The sequence below is a fragment of the Argiope bruennichi genome, chromosome 8 (genome assembly GCF_947563725.1).
Source record: "Argiope bruennichi chromosome 8, qqArgBrue1.1, whole genome shotgun sequence".
Taxonomy (NCBI): Eukaryota; Metazoa; Arthropoda; class Arachnida; order Araneae; family Araneidae; genus Argiope; species Argiope bruennichi.
Genome location: NC_079158.1, coordinates 56,895,949 through 56,916,170, shown reverse-complemented (window position 1 = coordinate 56,916,170; position 20,222 = coordinate 56,895,949). Strand labels below are relative to the sequence as shown.

The 20,222-nt window shown below is 28.9% G+C and overlaps 1 protein-coding gene across 2 annotated transcripts in view; it reads right to left on the bottom strand.

The window, feature by feature from the left end:
* Positions 1-9,512: 9,512 nt before the first annotated feature.
* Positions 9,513-20,222, bottom strand: part of LOC129980901 (uncharacterized) — a 78,171-nt gene continuing 67,461 nt past the window's right edge. For both annotated transcript variants that reach the window (XM_056091374.1, XM_056091373.1), the window contains one exon: positions 9,513-16,655. In XM_056091374.1, the coding sequence (XP_055947349.1) occupies positions 16,002-16,655 (654 nt within the window). In that variant the 3' untranslated portion in view covers positions 9,513-16,001. The remainder of the gene's footprint in view (positions 16,656-20,222) is intronic.

The window sequence follows — 20,222 nt, the reverse complement described above, 5'->3', positions numbered from 1 at the left end:
TTTATATTTGTCGAAGTTTTTTTTTATTCGGTCAGATGAAAAGATTCTAGATAGTGCGAAAGAACAATTTTTCTTCCAGATAAAAATGAATGTCCCGTTCGCGCATGTTTCTCCACGACACACGCTATCAGCTGTATGCGTTGCCGAATCATTGTTCGAGTATTTGCACACTATTTCATTGATAACGTCAAATCAGGTGTTTCGTGAAGAAAAAAAGCTGAATTAAGCAAAGAAATGCGTAACAGGATGTCGTGTCCTATTCTCGAGTGATGTCTGCCGACTTTTTTTTTCCGTTGATTCGAACTAAATGTGAGGAATTGGAAAATTAAATTCTGCTCCGTCTTGATGTAACAGAAAACCTAAATTTAACCGATTTTTAATTTTAAACAAATATTTATGTACAAGAAGAAAATGATAGTTCAGTAATTTAAAAAATTGTGTTGTGACTTATGGCACTTTACAAGCTCACTGACAGTTATCTGTCAGCGATTTAAGCCGAATGAGCGTTTCTTGTTTTTTCAGTAGCGCAAACTAGGGCCAACTGAGTACGACTTAGCTACTTCATACGTCACATTCGCTTGCACAACCCCTTTTTAGAGGGAGGCACATTCACGCTCCTCACAGATAGAACACAGAAGAAGAACAACCATGCCTGAACCGGGATGTCCAGGTCACAGGGAAGACGCGCTATATCTATGTCAGGAACCCAGCAATTAAAAAAAATTAATAAGATAAAAGGATTTTTAATATTGTCTTGAAAAGAAAGGAATAGTTTTTTTTAATCAAAATTCTAGAGGTGAAAATGAAAACAACTCACCAGAAGTGGTCTCCCGGAAATTTTCTCATACAGTCTCTAATAAAGATATTAACCTCCTCCCCATTTCCGCATAAAACCTTGCACAAAGCTGAAAATATTAACCCCTTACCTGCCGAGGATAACTTGCGAGATTCGGTCCCCAGTGTCACGTATATATACGTATATAGTTAATTGCGAGACGTATATATACGCCAGGGGCAGTTAACACATTGACTTAGGGAGACGTATATATACGCCCGCGGCAGGCAAGGGGTTAAAAATGCTCGGATATTTATTTTCAGAGTTCCGAGTATGAGAGCTTTGTGCTTCATTGTATAGTATTCTGGTGATGATTAATTGTGTGCCAAAAGTGGCGTTACTCCGGTAAAAACTCCTAATTAAAAAAATAGAATTTAAATTGCTATCAAAGGACTAGTTATTCAAAAAAACATCTTTTATATGCATGTGTACTAGATATAAAAGGGGCTAAAGACAGTCAAAGAAAATAAAAAAATCAGGAACAAAAAATAAAAGAGCAGGCATAAAAAAAAAAGTTAAGAAGGTTTAAATGGCTCAAGCAAAAGAGCCCTCATAATATTCCACAGTAACAGTATCATTGAAACATAATTAATAAATAATAAAATTCATCAAAAATAGGCAATTTAAACTTTGAAAATAGAAAAATAAAAGTAAAATAAAAGAATTTTAAAACAAAGCGAAAAATATAAATAAATAAATGAAAAAATAAGTAAATAAATAGGGAAAATAAAATATATATATTGACTCAGTCTAAGGTAGAGTCCTTGATCGGGAACAAAAGGTTAGATAAAGAGTTCTTTTTTGCATTTTTTTCCTTATATTCACAAGATACTGTCCACTTCTAACAGCGCTTGACTTTCTCTGTGTATACTTTCAAGGGCTCAGACATTGGTAGCGTCTCATTTAATCGTTGTATAGTAAAGAAAATCTGAGCTTGCATATTAATTATCACAAGTCATTGGCAAACAGTAATTATGAAAGTGTGTTGATAGATGTGCTTTAAAAATTTCACGTACATCTACACTTTAGATGCTAAATCTGCCAACTGAATTTTTTCTATCTAGCTCTTTTCTTTTTGCAGTTATAGCATTAATTTGTATTTGGATAAGCAGACAGAGAGATTTACTGTAATTGGATTTCTTTCAAAATTTAATGGAAATCTTCAAATTTGTATTATAAAGCATATAAATTAAATTTGGCGGATATTTGTCAAAATCTCGGGACAATCTTCGTATATGAGAAATAAAATACATAAAAGTGTGATTTGTAGAATTCTGGGGCAAATGCAAAATACATTCTTCTATTACTTGATTTATAGAAGTAATCGCGTTTTTTTCTTTGAAGACATCTTTCCTAGTTTGCATAAAATTTATAAATAATCATAATTGAAAGCCCTGGAAAATTTTTATTGTAAGATAAAAATTAATTATTATTAACGTGATTGATTGCTGTGAAATATCCAATTATACTCTGCCATGTTAGCCAATCTTGAAACAGAAGCGTATTTCAAAATGTTTTTATTGACTTCAATTTCATTATCAATATTTCCTTACCTAATAAATTTTTCAACAAATATTCTCAAGATCTTAATTTTTTTAAAAATCTTTTTTAAAGTTTTCTTATATAACGTTAAATATCTTAAAATAAATAAGCATAAATATTTAATAAGTATCTTTTTTATACTTATATTCTTCTGCAATGCGCTTCTGCACTGTTTTTTATACTTTTCTCTTTATTGAGTGTATATTCTTGTGATTTAGAATTCTGTATTTTGCTCTTTTTTATTTTGTGTATAATATGTGTTAGACTTTATTTGTGTTTATTTTGCATAAAGGCACCGCAATTAAATATTTATGTATTGAGAACATTCTAAAAAAAAAAAAAAAATTCAATAAAGGTTGGAATTATATTTTTTGCATTATTTATTATGGCTCCAGTTTCTTATCGTATTGTTTCAGATAACTCTCGATCTTCATTTTGCCATATTTTTTACAATTTTGTATAGTAAATTTCCTTTCTATTTTTTAGTACAGTAATAAAAGCGTGTTTTAAAATTCATTTTACTAATTATTTCCCTCCTTTTTTTACGTTAAAGTATTTTATATTAAGATTAAATCGGGTAAAATTTTCCCCCCAAATTCTCTACTAGATGGCGCCTTTCATCGGAATCAAAAATTAAGCTTGGAATATTGAAATTTTAAATTTGTCATTAGTAAGCTACCTTTTTACGGAATTCAAAAACACTTGCACATCAAAAATCATTTTGAAAATTTATTAGAAAAATTCATCACCAAAATCATTAAATTTACAAATTTAAAAGTTACTTTCAATAAAAGTTCAAAAAATTCGTTGATAGATGGAAATTTTTTAATATTAAAAGAGAAAAAAAACATGCAAATATCGTCTGCAAACAGTTCCTTGAATGCTACAAAAAAATTAGATTATATTTAATGACTATAAGAAAATCCGTTTTATTTGAGTGAAAAATTTTAATTATTTCACTCTTTTCATTCTTAAACTTTTCCGAATTATTATTATTCAAAAGAATTTTCTTATCAATAAATAAATTAAACCTTTAAATGACCTTTTTAAATGACTTTGTATATTGACTTAATGCAAATACTATTACCTTTTAAAAATTTCTTTCTTTTTTATTATTTTCTGTTTAAATTTCATTATAATGAGATGGGTTAAGTGGATACCGCTTTTAGAGCAACAAATTAATTCTGAACTATTCTATTAGTTGCAATTTCCTACTTTTATAATATTGAAATGTATCAAAATATTCAATGGACTTTACCCATTAAAATGGTAAGTAAAATTCACTGAAGCTAATCACGTGCTTAAGTATAAATATGAGTTTATAAAATGTAATCAGAGGTATCTAGTTGACCATCTTGTAAAGTTAACTGGAAATCTGTTTCCAAAACTTAAAAATTATCTTAGTATCTACAATGTTTTCCCATCATTTAACGAAAGTAATTGATGTTTAATTGTTTCAAATTAAATACTTTAATATTTTTGTTTCATTTGTAAATGAAAATCTTCCATCTATGAAGAGTGAAAACGACTTATAATTGTTAGAAAGAAAACTACGTGCAAATGGATGGCAAATATCGAAGAATAAAAAGAAAGGTGAAATAATAAAGGTATCAATCACATTTTTATTACTATATTCTATATAATTCATAAGCTTTTAACAATAATTTTGGAAATAAAATACACATTGTTTTTTGGAAAATTAAATTAAACTTTAAAAATCATAATTGGCAATCAGAAGAAATTTTTGTACAGATAAAAAAAGTTTGCAAAAATTAAATTTCTATGAACTATAAATTAAACTTTAATAACTATTTGGATAGTTTTTATGTCCAAAGTTCTCTGTCAACCGTTTGGGCAGAGATTGAAACAATTGGATGTTTCTTCAGAAGAAGTATTATTTTACTTTGTAATAATCACTCTTTTCAACATATCTTTCAAGATTATGTCATGTTGACGAATCTTGTGTTCTAGTAAGTTCCATTAATATTCAATAGGTTTAAGCCTGGCAATTGTGTAATAAAATGCAATTGATTTTGGATATTGTATATCTATCAGAGATTCACATTGTAAGCAGTAGGTTTATGATCATTGTCATATAAAAAAAGGAAGTCATCTCCAAAATTCAAATGATGTGAGCTTTGTCCCAAATTTCCTTTAAGAAACTTTATATACCTCATATAATTTAACATTCAATCTCTAAAAGTCAAACGACTAACGCATTGGCTACCATAAACTCCAAAATCATCATTCCAGTTCCATTATGACTTAGTTCAAGGCACAAGATTTTGCTTCTAATAAGTCATGCCTTGTTTCTTCTACACCAACTAATAACTTTTCATGCCAGAGATACAGAATTTGCTTTCGTCAGAGAAAATAACTTTTTCCGAAATCTGTGGGATCATATCAATATCTTATTTGCTAGATCTAAACACTTCTGCGGGCTTATTGAAAAGGTGACGCATGTTACTTTTTACGAGCTACACTTCCATGATAGACTTTCTCAAAGTCTTTCGTTTGTTTTTATCAAGAATTTTTTTTACTAAATATCTGTAATCTCACTTGAAATTTGAGATGCAACAATCTTGGGTTTTAGATGCGTGGACTCAAAGATGCATCTGTTTTCCACGGGAGATCAAATTGGATGGACGTTCATTACATGCTTTTGAGATAACAGATTTAAATGAATTGTAATTATTGATTATTATTAAGACAGGAATGAGAAATTCTTGCCAATTTTAATAAGAGTTTGCATTCATTTATTTCTTAAAGATAATCTTCCATTCTGCAGGAGTAATCTGTTTTCCTTTTAAATCCACTTTAATTAAATTTGTCTTTTTAAACTTCTCAAAATTCAATAATTTAAGTTTAATTTGTTGTACTAAATAAGTGTTTGCAAGAAAACGGAAATTTAACGCGGATAATTTTTTATCATATTTATTTGCGCAGACATTTTCTTGTAGTTATTCTTGCAACTTTTAGGTTTAATAAATAAATCTTCGTTATATTTTTGAAATTATTATCAAAATACAATGAATTATGTAAGGAATCTAATAAATAAAAATGAAATTATTATTATCATTATAATATGTTTTTTTTATTCTTAAATAGTTGCTATTTACTTGCACGCAGATTTTTTTTATGGCAAGTTCATATGTTTTCAACTTCTATAAAGAGGCAGATTTTTAATCCCCTAACTGTTCTCTTTTCTACTATTATATTAGATTCGGGAATTTGTTGTTCTGCTGATGTAACTAAAAATCCATTGAATACTTGAGGTGTGTGTCAATTAAATGAAAATTTATATCGAATTATAACATATTAGAATGATTTAAAATTGGATTATGAGAAGCTATAATTCGATGCACTTATGCCGTACCGATATGACGTTTAAGAAGTCATTCTTACAGAATTCAGTTATTCTGTTTACGGGTAAAATGTATGAAAATGTATGTACTTGTATACAAAGCAGCGGGCAATAGAATAAATAACTTTTGATTTGATATATTCGGCGAACATTGTTTTTATTGAAAATTCTATAGTTAATATATCACTCTCTTTTTAGAAAACTCTTGTAGAGTGTAAATTGCTACAATTGTAAGCCAAATGCTTTAAAAAATGAAACTTATTAGCGAATTTTTAAGAGAATTTCTTGGGCTAAATTAAGCAACAAAACATTTAAAACAACTTAATAATAAATTTAATATTTAATAATAATAATAATAATAATAAATTTAAATACTCAAATATAATGGGTCCTAATTAAAGAATGATATTTTATCTCTAAATTATTGGGCCTGTGTGTTGCACGCGCTTCGAATTACCTCTTTTCATATTTATTCTAAAAAATACAATTCTGAACAAAAAAATAGGCATAATGCATAAATACCTCGAGTACTTTATGGATTATAGTTGAATCAGCAAGATGGCAGTATACAGAAGATATCTTCTAATTAGAGAGTAGAAAGAACAAAACAGTTAAAGAAAAAATGTACAAATACTGGAAAATATAGTATAGAACTAATTTATCGTTTTAATGATTATATCTTACTTTTATATCTATTAATCAAGTTGTATATGAACGTTATTTGGAAAACTTAGTATAATAAAATATAAGGCAAACTTTTATAATAAAGGCAAATCAGCTAGCTATTTTACGCATCCTATACGTTCATGCAATTGCTAATTAAATATTGTAATCTTAATATTTCAGGATCATAATACAAAACAAATGCCTTTATTTTCTGATAAATTCCGACTTGTCTTACACTTAAGAAACTACTGACTTTCAATTTATCCTTTAAAATTTCAACTATTTTTCTAGAACTTTACTGATCCTAATTCAAAACTAATTCATAATTATTTAGATTATGAAGTCTGGAAACAATTATGGCATGAGGATCACAAATAATAAAAACGTGAATTAATAAAAAAAAATTCTTTTCATTAATTTTTAATATGATAATGAAGTATATAGAACATTTATTCATATTTAAAGAGTAATACTTAACTTTTGTCACATTAATATAATTACAAATATAGCATTATTTTCCTTACTCTGAGTCGTCTCTTTTATATTCTAGTCTTTTTTCCATTTGGAACCGATTTTCAATCTTTTTGGAGAATGGTAATGCAAGAACATTTATATGCTTTTTAAACTGTAACACTTTGGGTCGTAGCCTTGTAAAATTATGTATCCCAGCCGATTTGTCAGTTAATACATACATTAACTTAGAAATTCTGAAATACTTGGTAACTTGTAATCATTTGTCCAAATCAAACTTTTGAAAAGGAGAAATGCAACATCTATTAGATAATTTATCATATTAGAGAAAGAAAAAAATGGAATCAAATAGAAATCAAAATTAGAGTAATCTTTACGGTGAAATTAATTTTTATTATAATTATAAAATTACACTCGCCTTGAATCGAATGGTATCTGAAGTTGTAAACAACAAAATCTCTTCCTTTCACGTTAGACTCTCTTCTCTATTGCTCTAGTATGATAAGTTATCCAACCGACATTTAGGAGGGAAGAAATAACCATTATTAAGCAGTCTGTATCAGTTTTATATACCTGATATTTTTTGCGTACCTGACAAAAATATCAGAATTTGATGCAGTATCACCCATTTCTAAAACAGGGTTCACATGAGGCCAATTATTGCGCGCAATAGAAGTCCATCTCAGGAAGGTCACGTGACCCCAACGGGACAATGGCAAATGGTTGTCTTATCTGGACAGCTATTTGCCATTGTACCATTGCAGTCAAGTGATTTCCCTGAAGTAGACGTGGCCTTCTATTGCACGCAATAGTTGGCCTCGTGTGAACCCTGCTTTAGAAAGGGGTGATACTGCATCAAATTCTGATATTTTGCGTCAGGTACGCTAAAATATCAGGTATATAAAACTGATACAGACTCGCTTCTTGGATTCAATCGGTAATCTCATCGACTTCATTTAATCTTCAGCAGGGCTGCACCTATATCAATATCATACAAAGTATTTGAGTAATATCACCTCTTTCGACATTTTGCCTCGGCAACAGACGCTACGAGCATGCGTGATGTGTGTGTGTGTTTTTTAACTATATATATTTCATATCCAGCTATTACTGCCCTTTATCACATGTATAGGTTCGCACATACTACAGAACAATCTCCGCCTTCTTTATTAACAATATCAACAAAGCCTTTCTTTCCTTCTTGTCAATCATTATCAAAATCAAGGCCACCAATATATCTCATCAATATGTCTTCTTAAAGAAGTGAAATTCCACTTTTAAATCATATTTATATCAGTATCAGCAACCAGTCTTAGTGCAAGTGCGAAAACCAATACACCATTTGGAATTTCTTTTTATTCATTAAAAAGTTGTTAAAAAAAGACGCCTAATTGCTATTTTTCACTATTTTCACCATTCACTATTTTTCCTCACAATATTTTGAAAAAAAATTCTACTAAAATGAAAGATGAAATATTCATTATTAAAAAAAAAAAAAAAAAAAAAACCTTAAATGTTGAATATTTTTTGATTCACTTTTGGAATCTGGCAATGGAGTTTTCCACTGGGAAATTTTGATGTTCTGAACTTGAATAATATAGTTGAAGATTCTTATGATATTATCGGCGTATGACTCTGCGTTTTAATGTGCAGATTGTAAACGCTCGATACATAAAATAAACATTTCTTATTTTAGGATGTTACGACCAACGATTTAAATACAGGGTGATTATAAAGTCTTTCCCTGACACAAAAAGTTATTACGTAAGAACCAATCAATATAATATTGCAAAATTTTTACCAAGAAATAGTTATGTTCTTAATTCTTTTAGTCCAATCAACTATTAATGTTTATTGATATCGAAATAGTAATTTTACTTTCGATTGTTATCAAAACGACGTCAAAGAAGAAAACAATTCTATGTATTCTTCGTTTATGAATTTTAATTGACCGTTATTGTTCAATGTCAATTTGGGGTTGTATAAGTCAGAATATTTACACCTCTAGTTAAAGATATTGATCACAGATGTTGATTACACAAGTTCGGATCACAGATGTTGTTTTTAACGTAATACCCGAAACGTTGGGCAATTGGCAACAACTGGAATACAATCTTGATATCCTTCGAATTATCAAGGTTATTCACACTGAAATGTACTGACAAAAGTGTTTTTATTAAAATCTTATAAACGAATTTAAAATATATTTAAACAATCAGATGCCAAATTATAATACTTTTTCTTACAATAATTTTTTCTAAAGACATTCTGGTCACTTTGTATAATATAAGATGATTTTTCACTTCTTTGTTATTTGGTATGATTTTAAAATGTGTAATCATACTCAAAAAATCTTAAATTTACCGTTGACGCTGATTAAAAAGGTTTTTTTTTTCCTTGATTGTTGCAATGTTTTAATTTAAGACTACAAAAGTGTTATGTTGTTTATTCATCTCAATAAATAAATGAATAAAAGAATCTAGAACATTTGTTATTATTTTTAATATTTTAGGTTTAGAAATACTAAGGTAACAATGCTTTACAATGTTGATTCTGTTAGCATTCAATGCTTGCATTAAGGATCGCTTAAAATAAAATGTCTGGTAAAGGCAATATGAATAAGACAAAATAATATCATGTTTAAATGTTCTTTTATTTATCATACTAAACTATGACTATATTCATTTTTATGTACACAATACAAATGTTACAACTACGAAATGACAGCTTCTTATGTAACATACACACACAGATTTTGTTCGCTATTTCAAATACAACGCACTTACTGTAAACAGCAGGATTGAAAACAACAAGAATTATAATAATACACATAGTGACAGTAGGCAAGAACAGAAAGACATGAGCTTTTCAAAAAAAATTCAGATAATATTTATCGTAATAATCTACAGTTTTAATCAAGAAAATAAAATGCAAACTTATGACAAAAAAAAATATTTGCAAAAGAAATCATTTCAAAACAAAATCGAAAATTTTGCAGTTATTTGAATTTGACTATTTTGGAAAGTAATGGCGTATATTAAAGTCCAAGATACCACAGAGATGTGCTCAGTTTAATGTAACAGATAAATTTCAGCTACAACGGTGTAAAGCACATGAAATAGTTAAAAGAGCATTACAAACATATACAGGAATTAAAATTTCACTACCATCAAATTTTGGAAAATGGCAAAATTCCTTTAACGATCTTTCACTTCTATAAAAAAAAAGAAGAAAGTAGTACCTACTATTGATTAACGAACTCCGTCATTCGTTTGGCATTTCTTTCAACAAGGGACATACAGCAGGAGAAAATATTTCTGATTCTAAATGAATACTGCGAAACTCGTTCTATTTTTAGAACTCCATTTCGAGACGGTAATAAAAAGGGAAATATGAATATGAGTTTCGAAAGTGAAAGATGGCAAGACCACCCACTCCCTGCTGTTTTAAGTTATTCGCCTTCAAAACGATAAATTTTGCTGCATTCCTCTGAAGTATGCTATCGGATATAAAGAATTAGAATAAAAGCAAACTGAGAACAAGAATAATTCGTTCCGAATTCTGTTGAGAAATTAAAAAAAAAAAAAAAAATGGTGAATAAATTTATTCCAATATTGTCAGCTCAAGCATTGGCTTTAATAAAAATCATCTTTGCTTTTCAAATTAATAAAAGTTATCTTTGTTTTTAAAAACTGCTTGGCAATACGAATTTCTTTCTTCAAATACTTTCCAGATATGGAAATGAAATAATTTTTTAATGACGCGGATGTATTTAATTTTTACAAAAGAAATGAATTAAACACTCTATAATCAAATTAACTTATTTTTTATTAAAGCATTTTAATTTAATTAGGAGAAACTTGAACGCATATAAATATTGTTTTTTTAAGTTTAAAAATTCCTTTGGCAATAAAATGTTCTATTAAATAAGCATTTTTCTCCAGTTTTTTGTAAATCGATAACGAAATAAAGACGATATTTACGATTCTTAAGAGTATTATATGTATAGTTCAAGACAAAACTTCTACGTAACAAAAACTGCCAAGATAATTTCTAATGTTTTCTTTCTGTTTTTGGAATTTTTTTTTCTATGTACTATAACGTACGAATAAGAGGTAATTTTATCGTCTATTTCATTATAAGAAAATATTTTCTTTTGAATTCATTAACAAAGACAAGTTGGGTAAAATCATAGTAATTTAAATGATTCATTTCATGTTTATTTTCTTTTTATAAAAAAAATTCAACATTTCACTCAAACATATATGGAAAAAAGCATGTTGTTTTAGAAAAATCTAACAAAAAAGAACAATAAGATTTCAATTTCTGCAACTTTTATATGTGTGTGCATCCTTAAAAAAATAGGATGAAAGTTTTCGAAGAATTACAAAAATAAATAAATAAAATCTTTCCCTGGTTTAGTACCTTTATTGAATTTGAAAATTAGCCTGCATTTTGTTAAAAAGTCATTCTGGATAAAATTAGTGAGATGCATCAAATAAACGAAATATCAACATTAGATGCCATCAAGTCACCGAATCAATGCTTTCTTTGACTTAATACTGTTTACCAGGAGGCGTATGTGTTGGGTGATTGTTTTAAAAATGGAAAAAAAAATATCCCAAATTTTTCTTTAAAGCATGGATGAAAAAACAAACTATTGGAATAAATGTTTACATTTAATGCATTCAACTAAAAATAATTAAAATTTAACTGTAAATCATTATATAAAACATATACAGATAAAGAATTTAAAAAAAAATCGAAACACTTCGAAAAACAAAAAAATATACACATGGAAGCAATATTTTCAGACTACATTAATACAAATTCTACTAAGATACAGATATTATAATATCAAGACACAAGTTCAATGGTTGACATTATACCATACAAAACATTATGAGTGATGACGACGATATTATGTTAAAATAAGAAGTTACAATACAACACATTACATCTACTCATGGTGCCTTTTATACAAGGCACTGTAAACATGATTTTATGAAATGCATAATCCTACAATAAAAATACTATGTATAGTTTTTAAAAGGCTGCCTTTTTCGCAATCAGCAATTATATACATCCAATACAAATGAATTCTGTATTAGTTGAAGAAATCGCTTTGGTACGCTTTTCGCCATTTTGTATTGCTTAAGTTACAATCTTAAAAGCAAAGCAGCTCTAGTTTCTTGGAACAATTCGTTTGACTTCAGACATTTGATAATTAATCAATAAAATGGAATTAAGTTAGTTTTGTTTCACATTAAAGTTATACAAAAGAAAAAAAATGTTAAGAATTTTGATAAGAATTTGAAAAAAAAAAAAATGGGTTTTTTTCAAGAGTCTCGTTAATCTAATCATAATTCATTGTCTTCTGTTTTTACAAGTCATCATTTCTTAGATGAATGACCTTTTTCAATCCATTCTTTTCATTCTTCAGTTTTATTACTGTATGATTCGAGTTCCATGAGTGACAGTTCGCCATGAGTTCATTTTGTCACTAAAAGTTACAATTAACTTTGTTCAACATTATTTACATTATGAGTTTCACAACATTAAAATATAGGGATTTCAGTCATGAATACAAAAATATAACATTTTTCATTTTCTTCATCAGTCATTTTTTAAAATTTATAGTGTTGTTTTTTCCAGGGAAAATTAATGAAAGTTTCGATGGCAGTTGTCTACGTTTTCATAAAGGTTTCTTACTGTTATTCATACATTCGTTCATATTAAAATTTTGTGATTGATTTATTTATATATAACGCCCAGTTTCTCACCCGACACCTCAAAATCGTGCCAACTGTTCAAAAACTTGCCAAGAGTCCACTGTCTTGGATGGCTATCAAAGATGGCAACAAATATCTTTCAGGGTTGCAATAAAAAATTGTTACCATTGCATTTGGCGAGAAATCCCTCCACAATAACTCAACTTTGGCTTCTGGATATTGATCTTAAATCTATTCCATCTATCTTTATACAATTTTTTAACAATTTATTCTTAAATACAATAATGATAACACATTCACTACAAATGCTTTTAATCTCACTGCAAAGCTTGTGTGTTTACTCAATGAAATGATTTAATTTTTATATATTAGAAATTAATTTATAAATGTTAAATTTTTTAAATTAGAAAATAAAGAGTAAAAGCTATATCACTGAGAAACTAATTTGATTGTAATTTTAAAGTGGTATAAAAGTGATTTTTATGCGATTATATGTTCTGAAGTAATTAAGGAGAAACCTTAACCTTTCGATTAATTTTTAATAAAAACATTAATCATAGTTTTATAAAATCGTTTATTAAAGAGCATATGCTACCAAAAAATAAATAGTAGCTAAATTTAGAAGCTCTAGGTTCAGCTATCTGCTTGTAGACAATGGCGGATTTAGGTATTTTTACGGCCCCAAACAAAGCACATTATGACGCCCTTTGTTAAAAAAATTGTCAATTTAGTTTCAGCACTTTTTTTAAATGTTAATTTTTTTATTTTATGTTAATAATTTTACCAACTTTATGAATATGCATTTGTTTTTATATATCCATTATGTCTCCAAACTGTCTGGCATTCACTTTGTACAAAATATTATTGTAACAGACTTTAGATATTAATATTCTGATAATTAAGTGAACATAATGAAACAAATAAGAGGATGACTAATTATACTTGGTAAAGTGAGTGTTATTGTTATATCAATTATTATATTATCATTCAAATATTTATTTCTTTGGCAACTAGAAAAATAAAATCTATTAATCAACCTGCTTGTGGACCTCTCTCAGCCTGGCGGCAAAAATGTAGTTGTATGGCTATGGCTAACTGAAAGTCCGCCACAGTCTGTACATGGTTTGTAAAATTTTCCAATCAAGGATATCTCCTCGAGCAGTTTACAAATAGAAAGCAGCCTATAAGTATCATATTAAAAATGCATTGCCTATGACGTTATTTTTATTTATGTATTTTTATCATCTTTTTCGGAAGTGTAAATAAGCGCATTAAGAAGCATACAAGTCCCTAAAAGTCATAATAGTTCTACAACTTTCCGTTGGCATTATTTTAAACGACATTACAGAGATCCATATTAAAGAAATATAGGCAACTGAAGCATTTCACAAAATATTGGGCTGGACTCGAATCCCTTAAGTGTTTCGTATAAGCTATCCCCAAATGTATTGGTAATCACCGTCAGAGTTGCGTTTAGCAAGCTAAAAAAATTTCCCTATGAATTCTGTAATGTGTTGGCCATTCTTTATTGCTCAATCAGTATCGACATTCACTGACCCTACTTACTATCCTAACTTAATTGTATTTGCGATGAAAGTATAATCAGGTATTCCTTAGTTGTGACTCGAATCTCTTAGGCGTTTCATATAAGATATCCCCAAACGTATTGGAAATCAGCATCAGAATTGTATTTAACAAGTTTAAAAAATTCCAATTGCATTCCATAATGTGTTGGTCATTCATCGTTGTACAGTCACTGTCGCCATTCACTGTCCCTACTAACTATCCCGCTTACTTAGTTGTATTTGCGATGAAAGTATAACTAGGTAATCCCTTATATGTTTCGTATAAGCTATCCCCAAATGTATTGGTGATCAGCATCAGAGTTGTATTTAACAAATTAAAAAACTTTCCCATTGCATCCCATAATGTGTTGATCACCATTTATTCCTGCGTCACCACTCACTGTCTTTACTCATTACTCTGCTCACTTAATTGTATTTGCGATGAAAGTATAACCAGGTAAGTGTATATAATATTGTTTATAAGAAATATGTTACATAAGTGAATTTTAGTTAATGAAAAAATTTACTAATACGATCTGATAAGCTCATTTCATTAACTTCCGAAATTCTAAGTTTTCAATTTGATACTTTACTTTTGAATTCAAGTAAAATTGAATTTCATCTGATTCAGATTAGCGAGACTCTTAAATTCTTCATAAAACCTTTCCCTGTACGTTCCAAGTACCAAGACTATATTCATATTTATTTAAAATTGGAGCGAATAAATTTAAAATTTACTTTTTCAAATGAAATTATTGGGATCAAAGTTGGCAAAACAAAACTATACAAAAAAAAAAAACCTTTTTTTTCAACAAAATCAAAGTTATTAAATAAGAACATTGGGCTTTTCTACGACTTAAATAATTTTATGCCGTTTCAAAAACATGATTAATGCCACTCATTTTTAGAAAAAAAATTCAAAACAAGGATTTTTTTTCATCTTTGTTAAGTGCACCAACTGTTTCTTTTGTCAAGCCCAATGTTGATACGAAAACGAAAATTTCACAATTATTTTGTAAAAAAATTCTGAGTTATCTTTTATCAATCAGAAAATAAAAGCATCTATATTTTACCTATTCTAGAAAATTAAAGGCACCGCCAAAGGCATCCATTTAGCAAACAGCACGCCCAGAAAAATTCTGTTCGAAAAAAATGATAAAAAAAATACATGTCAATACAAATTCCGATGCTAATTTTTCCTCTTAGACATTACAAATTTTCTCGGTTTGTTTTTTAAAATTCTATTATGAAATGACTCAAAAATGATTTAGAGAGAAAGAGAGATAATCTATTTATTAGATTTATATGTAAATTTATTAAGTGATTTTATATTTTACACTTTTCATCTAATTATAAATTATTTTTCTATTGTTATGAGATTTTCTAGAATCCTAGCTGTTGATTTCCTATAAGAATAGAAGACATAAATGGGAATTCTGATTGTATCAGAATTTCACTTTTTTTTTCTTGCGAGAAACGGAATTCGAAAAAAAAAAAAGAACTTTTTAAAAAGTAAATAATTTTTAGTTTTATTTCTGAATAGATGTCAATATATATTTAACCGATGCGAAATATTCGTGTGAATAATAATTTCCTTTTCATAATTTTAACTATTGCATAAAATAAGAACTTAATAGAATGAAAGTAAAGAAATTTGCATGAAAAATGGCTGTCTTTTGAAGCAAATGAATGACAAACCGAGGAATGGATTTTACAAAGGGAAACATCGTGTTGTTAGTCACATTAACACAGTTATCACATTGTTATTGCACGATTAGCCAAGACATGTATTGCTGCAACATAAAACAAACAACAAATATGGAATTTTACTTCTTCCACCTGTTCCTTATGCCTTTCAAAATGGAAGGTGGCTTGAACTGACGGAATTTCGACAACCATTTGGCCACCTGGTAATGGTCAGCCTTACCCAACTGATCTTTCGCGTTGAGTTGTGCCTTCAAAATCTCCTTCTCTGACCACTTTTTCTCAATATTCCCGAAGTCTGGACAAAGAACTTCTCTGTCCTGGACAGCATTCACAAGATCCAGTTCCTCACTCTCCGGTATCGACAAGAGATTCGGTGGTTTGAAGGCCATCCTTTGTCGAAGATTCGCTGCTCTGCGATGCGAAGACATGGGGTACAAGATGGAACTATTAACTAAGTATGGAGGTCTACGGATATGACGCTGCAGAAGTTGGCCATCTGGAAGTGGATTGGCGAGTGGCGACTGCTGAAAGCCATGATGGCCGTCGCCGCTGCCATGTTCTTGTTGTTGCTGGTGTTGTTGGCTTTTGTTCTTGTTGCTCGGGGAGAGTTGCTTTAACCTAAGAATCTTGGCACGGCATATGACGCAACGCAGCGGTAACAGTCTCTGGGACACGGCCATCTGGATGGTCTTGACGAAGCATTTTCGGCACACGACGCGATGACCACATGGAAAAGTTTGCATGGTTGCTTTGGCACTGATACAAATGGCGCACTGGAAAAGAAAAACCAATTTATAAGAATGGATAAGAAACTAATTTATCTGAAATGTAGATTCATTTGATGAATAAAGTATTTTTAATAGTGAGCAAAATTAAAATTTTTTTTCATATTTATAGAAGTTCTTAAAAAGAAAATAAAAGTAAGAATGAAAAATAAAACTATCATACAAATTGCGATTCTTTATTGATGAAGATGTAATGTATAATGTGTGCATGAATTTTTTTAATATCAGTATCTGCCCTTTGCAATATAAAAGTCTCCTTCAGTTACGACTGATTAGTGGCAAGTCAAAGTGTTTTAAATCTGAATTATATTATCTAAGATTATTTTCATTCAAACGTTTTATAAAAGTTATTCCTAAAAATTCATTCTAATAATTATTGCACTAAATGTGAAAAATATATGGTTATGCATATATTGTCAAAAATATAAGTAAATTTGTTCTAACTGTGAGTAAAAATGCAATACATATCAATAATTTAAGCATAACAACAATTTTAAAATATAAGATTAAATATTCACTATATTTTAATTTAATGTTCATGCATATTAGAAACTAAATATTTGAAATTATACTTGATACAATCATGTATTACATTTTATTTTAAATAATCGAATTTAACAAAAATATGAAAACAAACTTGTTAAAAGTTTAAGCACAGGAAACATTTATCTTTTACAATCCAGTAAAAATAAGCCTTTAATATTTCATTATTGTTTTTTTAGATTGGATAAGTTAAAACCAATGGGTTTCCATAAAAATAGTTAAAATACACTATTTTCTATCAATAGTACCTAGCTCTGTATTATTTCTGGCTTTATTCCAAACCAAATACTCTCAATGCCAGATTTCATTTTTCAACTCAAGAATACTGCTTATCATTTCGATAATTCAGGTGTATGATTATCCAGCTGTCCGAGCTAAGCAAGGACAGTTTCTGCTTACTTTAAATGTTAAAACTGTGTACTAAAATCCCTTTATCTAAGTCGTTTGGTTTTGCGAGTGATTGCATTTACAGTCAAACAAAGAACAGACCTACAGGCATTCAACTTTTTGATATATTTCATTCAAAATTTAATATGGTTCTGAAATTTAAATACTAAATCTGTAGACTAAATTTTAATTATATAGGTCCTTGTGTTTTGTAGATATGTATTTATATGGAAACCCATATAAATGCATATCTACAAAAATACATATCTTTATATGGAAACCCATACAAAACTAATTAGATACATATTGTAAATAATTTTGTTCAAAATCTTATAGATATCTAAAAATTTTATGTAAATTTCACGTATCAAGTTTCATCCTTCAAGTTCAAAGCACTTTCCTATTATTCAATTCGCAGAGACAGACATATTTATAAAAATGTCTTTTTCGAACTCGAGAATATCTGAAATGTAAAAATTGAACAAATTTTCAAACGTTCTAATTTTTTATGAGAAAATTAAAAAGAATGAATAAATCGAAAATAAAAAAATCAATCCCAAATTTTCCCTTTTTTTAAAACCTTTGCTTAGTTTCCATTATCTACAAATGCAAAGTAAAACAGTAGCGGTAAATGCAGAACACCACTTCAAGATACGGCAGGATAAGCACACCTTCACGAAACGACGTAATCGACATTTCAAACCCTATAATTTTACCTTGATTAGGGCCCTTCTTCTGGCCCATACCACATGGCAATCATTTCTGAATCCCATTTGTCATATTTGAAAGTAAAATTATATACATGCTTAGGATGCAAACTGAACCCTGGATTCCATAAGATATATTTTATTAAAACTTTTATGTTATGCTATTTTGCTTTTTTTAGAAAAGAAGAACATATAAAAAATTGACAGTAAAAGTGTTTTATTGCCTGGTATGGGCCAGCCTTAAGTGTTACTTAAAGCCCTGATGACATTATAAACCGAAAAGTCACGATAATTGACCTCTTTATGAAGAAAAGAAAAATTCTATCAATTGTCAAATTAGTAAGAATGTGTGAAACTTAAACATAACAGTGGACGCATTGATAAAAATGTGAATAATGACTTGTACAAGCTGTGAAATTATTGATTATTCAAACGTATATAAGTTGCTTGCTCATAAGCCTGCAAAAGATTTTATCAAATATAAATCGATATTATTTGCTTTTGATTGCGTGAATTTATGAATAAATTATCATAAACATTCATAAAAATATATTACACACCACAAACATTCAACTGTATGATGGATTTGCTCCAAAACTTGATATAAATATAGTCTAAATGATGAATATGTGTTCTAAATTTGCTCTATCTAGCTCGTTGGGGTTTGGAGTAATAGCATTTATATACATACAGAAGGACGGACAAACAAACTTCCTACTGTCCTCTTTCGACTGAAATGTTATAGAAATCTATCATTTTTATGATATGCCTAATATATTTATCAAATTTGCAGTGTCTTTGAATTATAGTGTTCGAAGACAAACAACATAATTCCAAGACTGGTATTTTTGAATTCTAATTAGATTTACAGAGTGGATATTTATTAAAATCTCTAGGAGGAATTTTTTTGGTCGAGTGCTATATTTAACTCTTCTTTGCAATTTTCCATCATAACATTTAGTGAACAAAAAATTGTATTCAAAACAGATGTATTGTAAATTGGCTGTTGCTTGCAACTTTTTCACGACTATTGCGCAATGAGGAACATAGATGTCAAAAAACACTCTCATTATAGCGGGTTTGAACATGTCATTCCGCTGTTTGTTATGGTTGGAAGAAATGTGCGATTTCTTAAATATTTTGTACTGTTTAACATGTAAATTTGCTTGATGATGGATATTTCCATCATACTGTTTTTTTTAATTATTTTATATTATATAGGGTGGTTATAATTAAAGTTCCACCTTCAAATAGTCATAAAAGAAAAACTACTGAACCTAATGTTATAAAATTTGGTAATAGTTTAATAGAAGTCATAAAAATTTCTTTTCCGGCAAAAAAAAAATAATAAAGTCAAAGCCTTACCACCAAAGGGAAATGGTTCTGTATCAATATTTATACAATAAGTGTTACAAAGCATGTTCAACGTTGCACCCACCCTTTTCTAAAAGCAAGTTAAATCGCATTACTGCATTCTTAAAAGTAGCTCTTAACATATCAGGAGGAATGTAACGCACGTGTCGGTGCATCGCATCATTCATTTCCTTCAAATTGTTTAGATTATCATCATAAACAGTGCTTTTGAGATACCACACATTGAACATACTTTGTAACATGTTTCAGAAAAGATTACAACAACTTAAATTACATTACACAACAACTTAAATCGATGTTTCCATGTCCAGTTTTGCTTATAAATATTGATACAGCGTCATTTCACTCCTGGTGGTGTGTTTTTGAACTTTTTTTTGGCAGAAAAGAAATTTCCATGACCTCCTTTAAATTATTAACAAATTTGATAATATTTGGTCCAGTAATTTTCTTTTTATGACCATTTGAAAGTGAAAGTTTAATTATAACTACCCTGTATCCGAGGATATTTTTAAATATTTTTTCTTTAATCTAGAGCATGAATTAT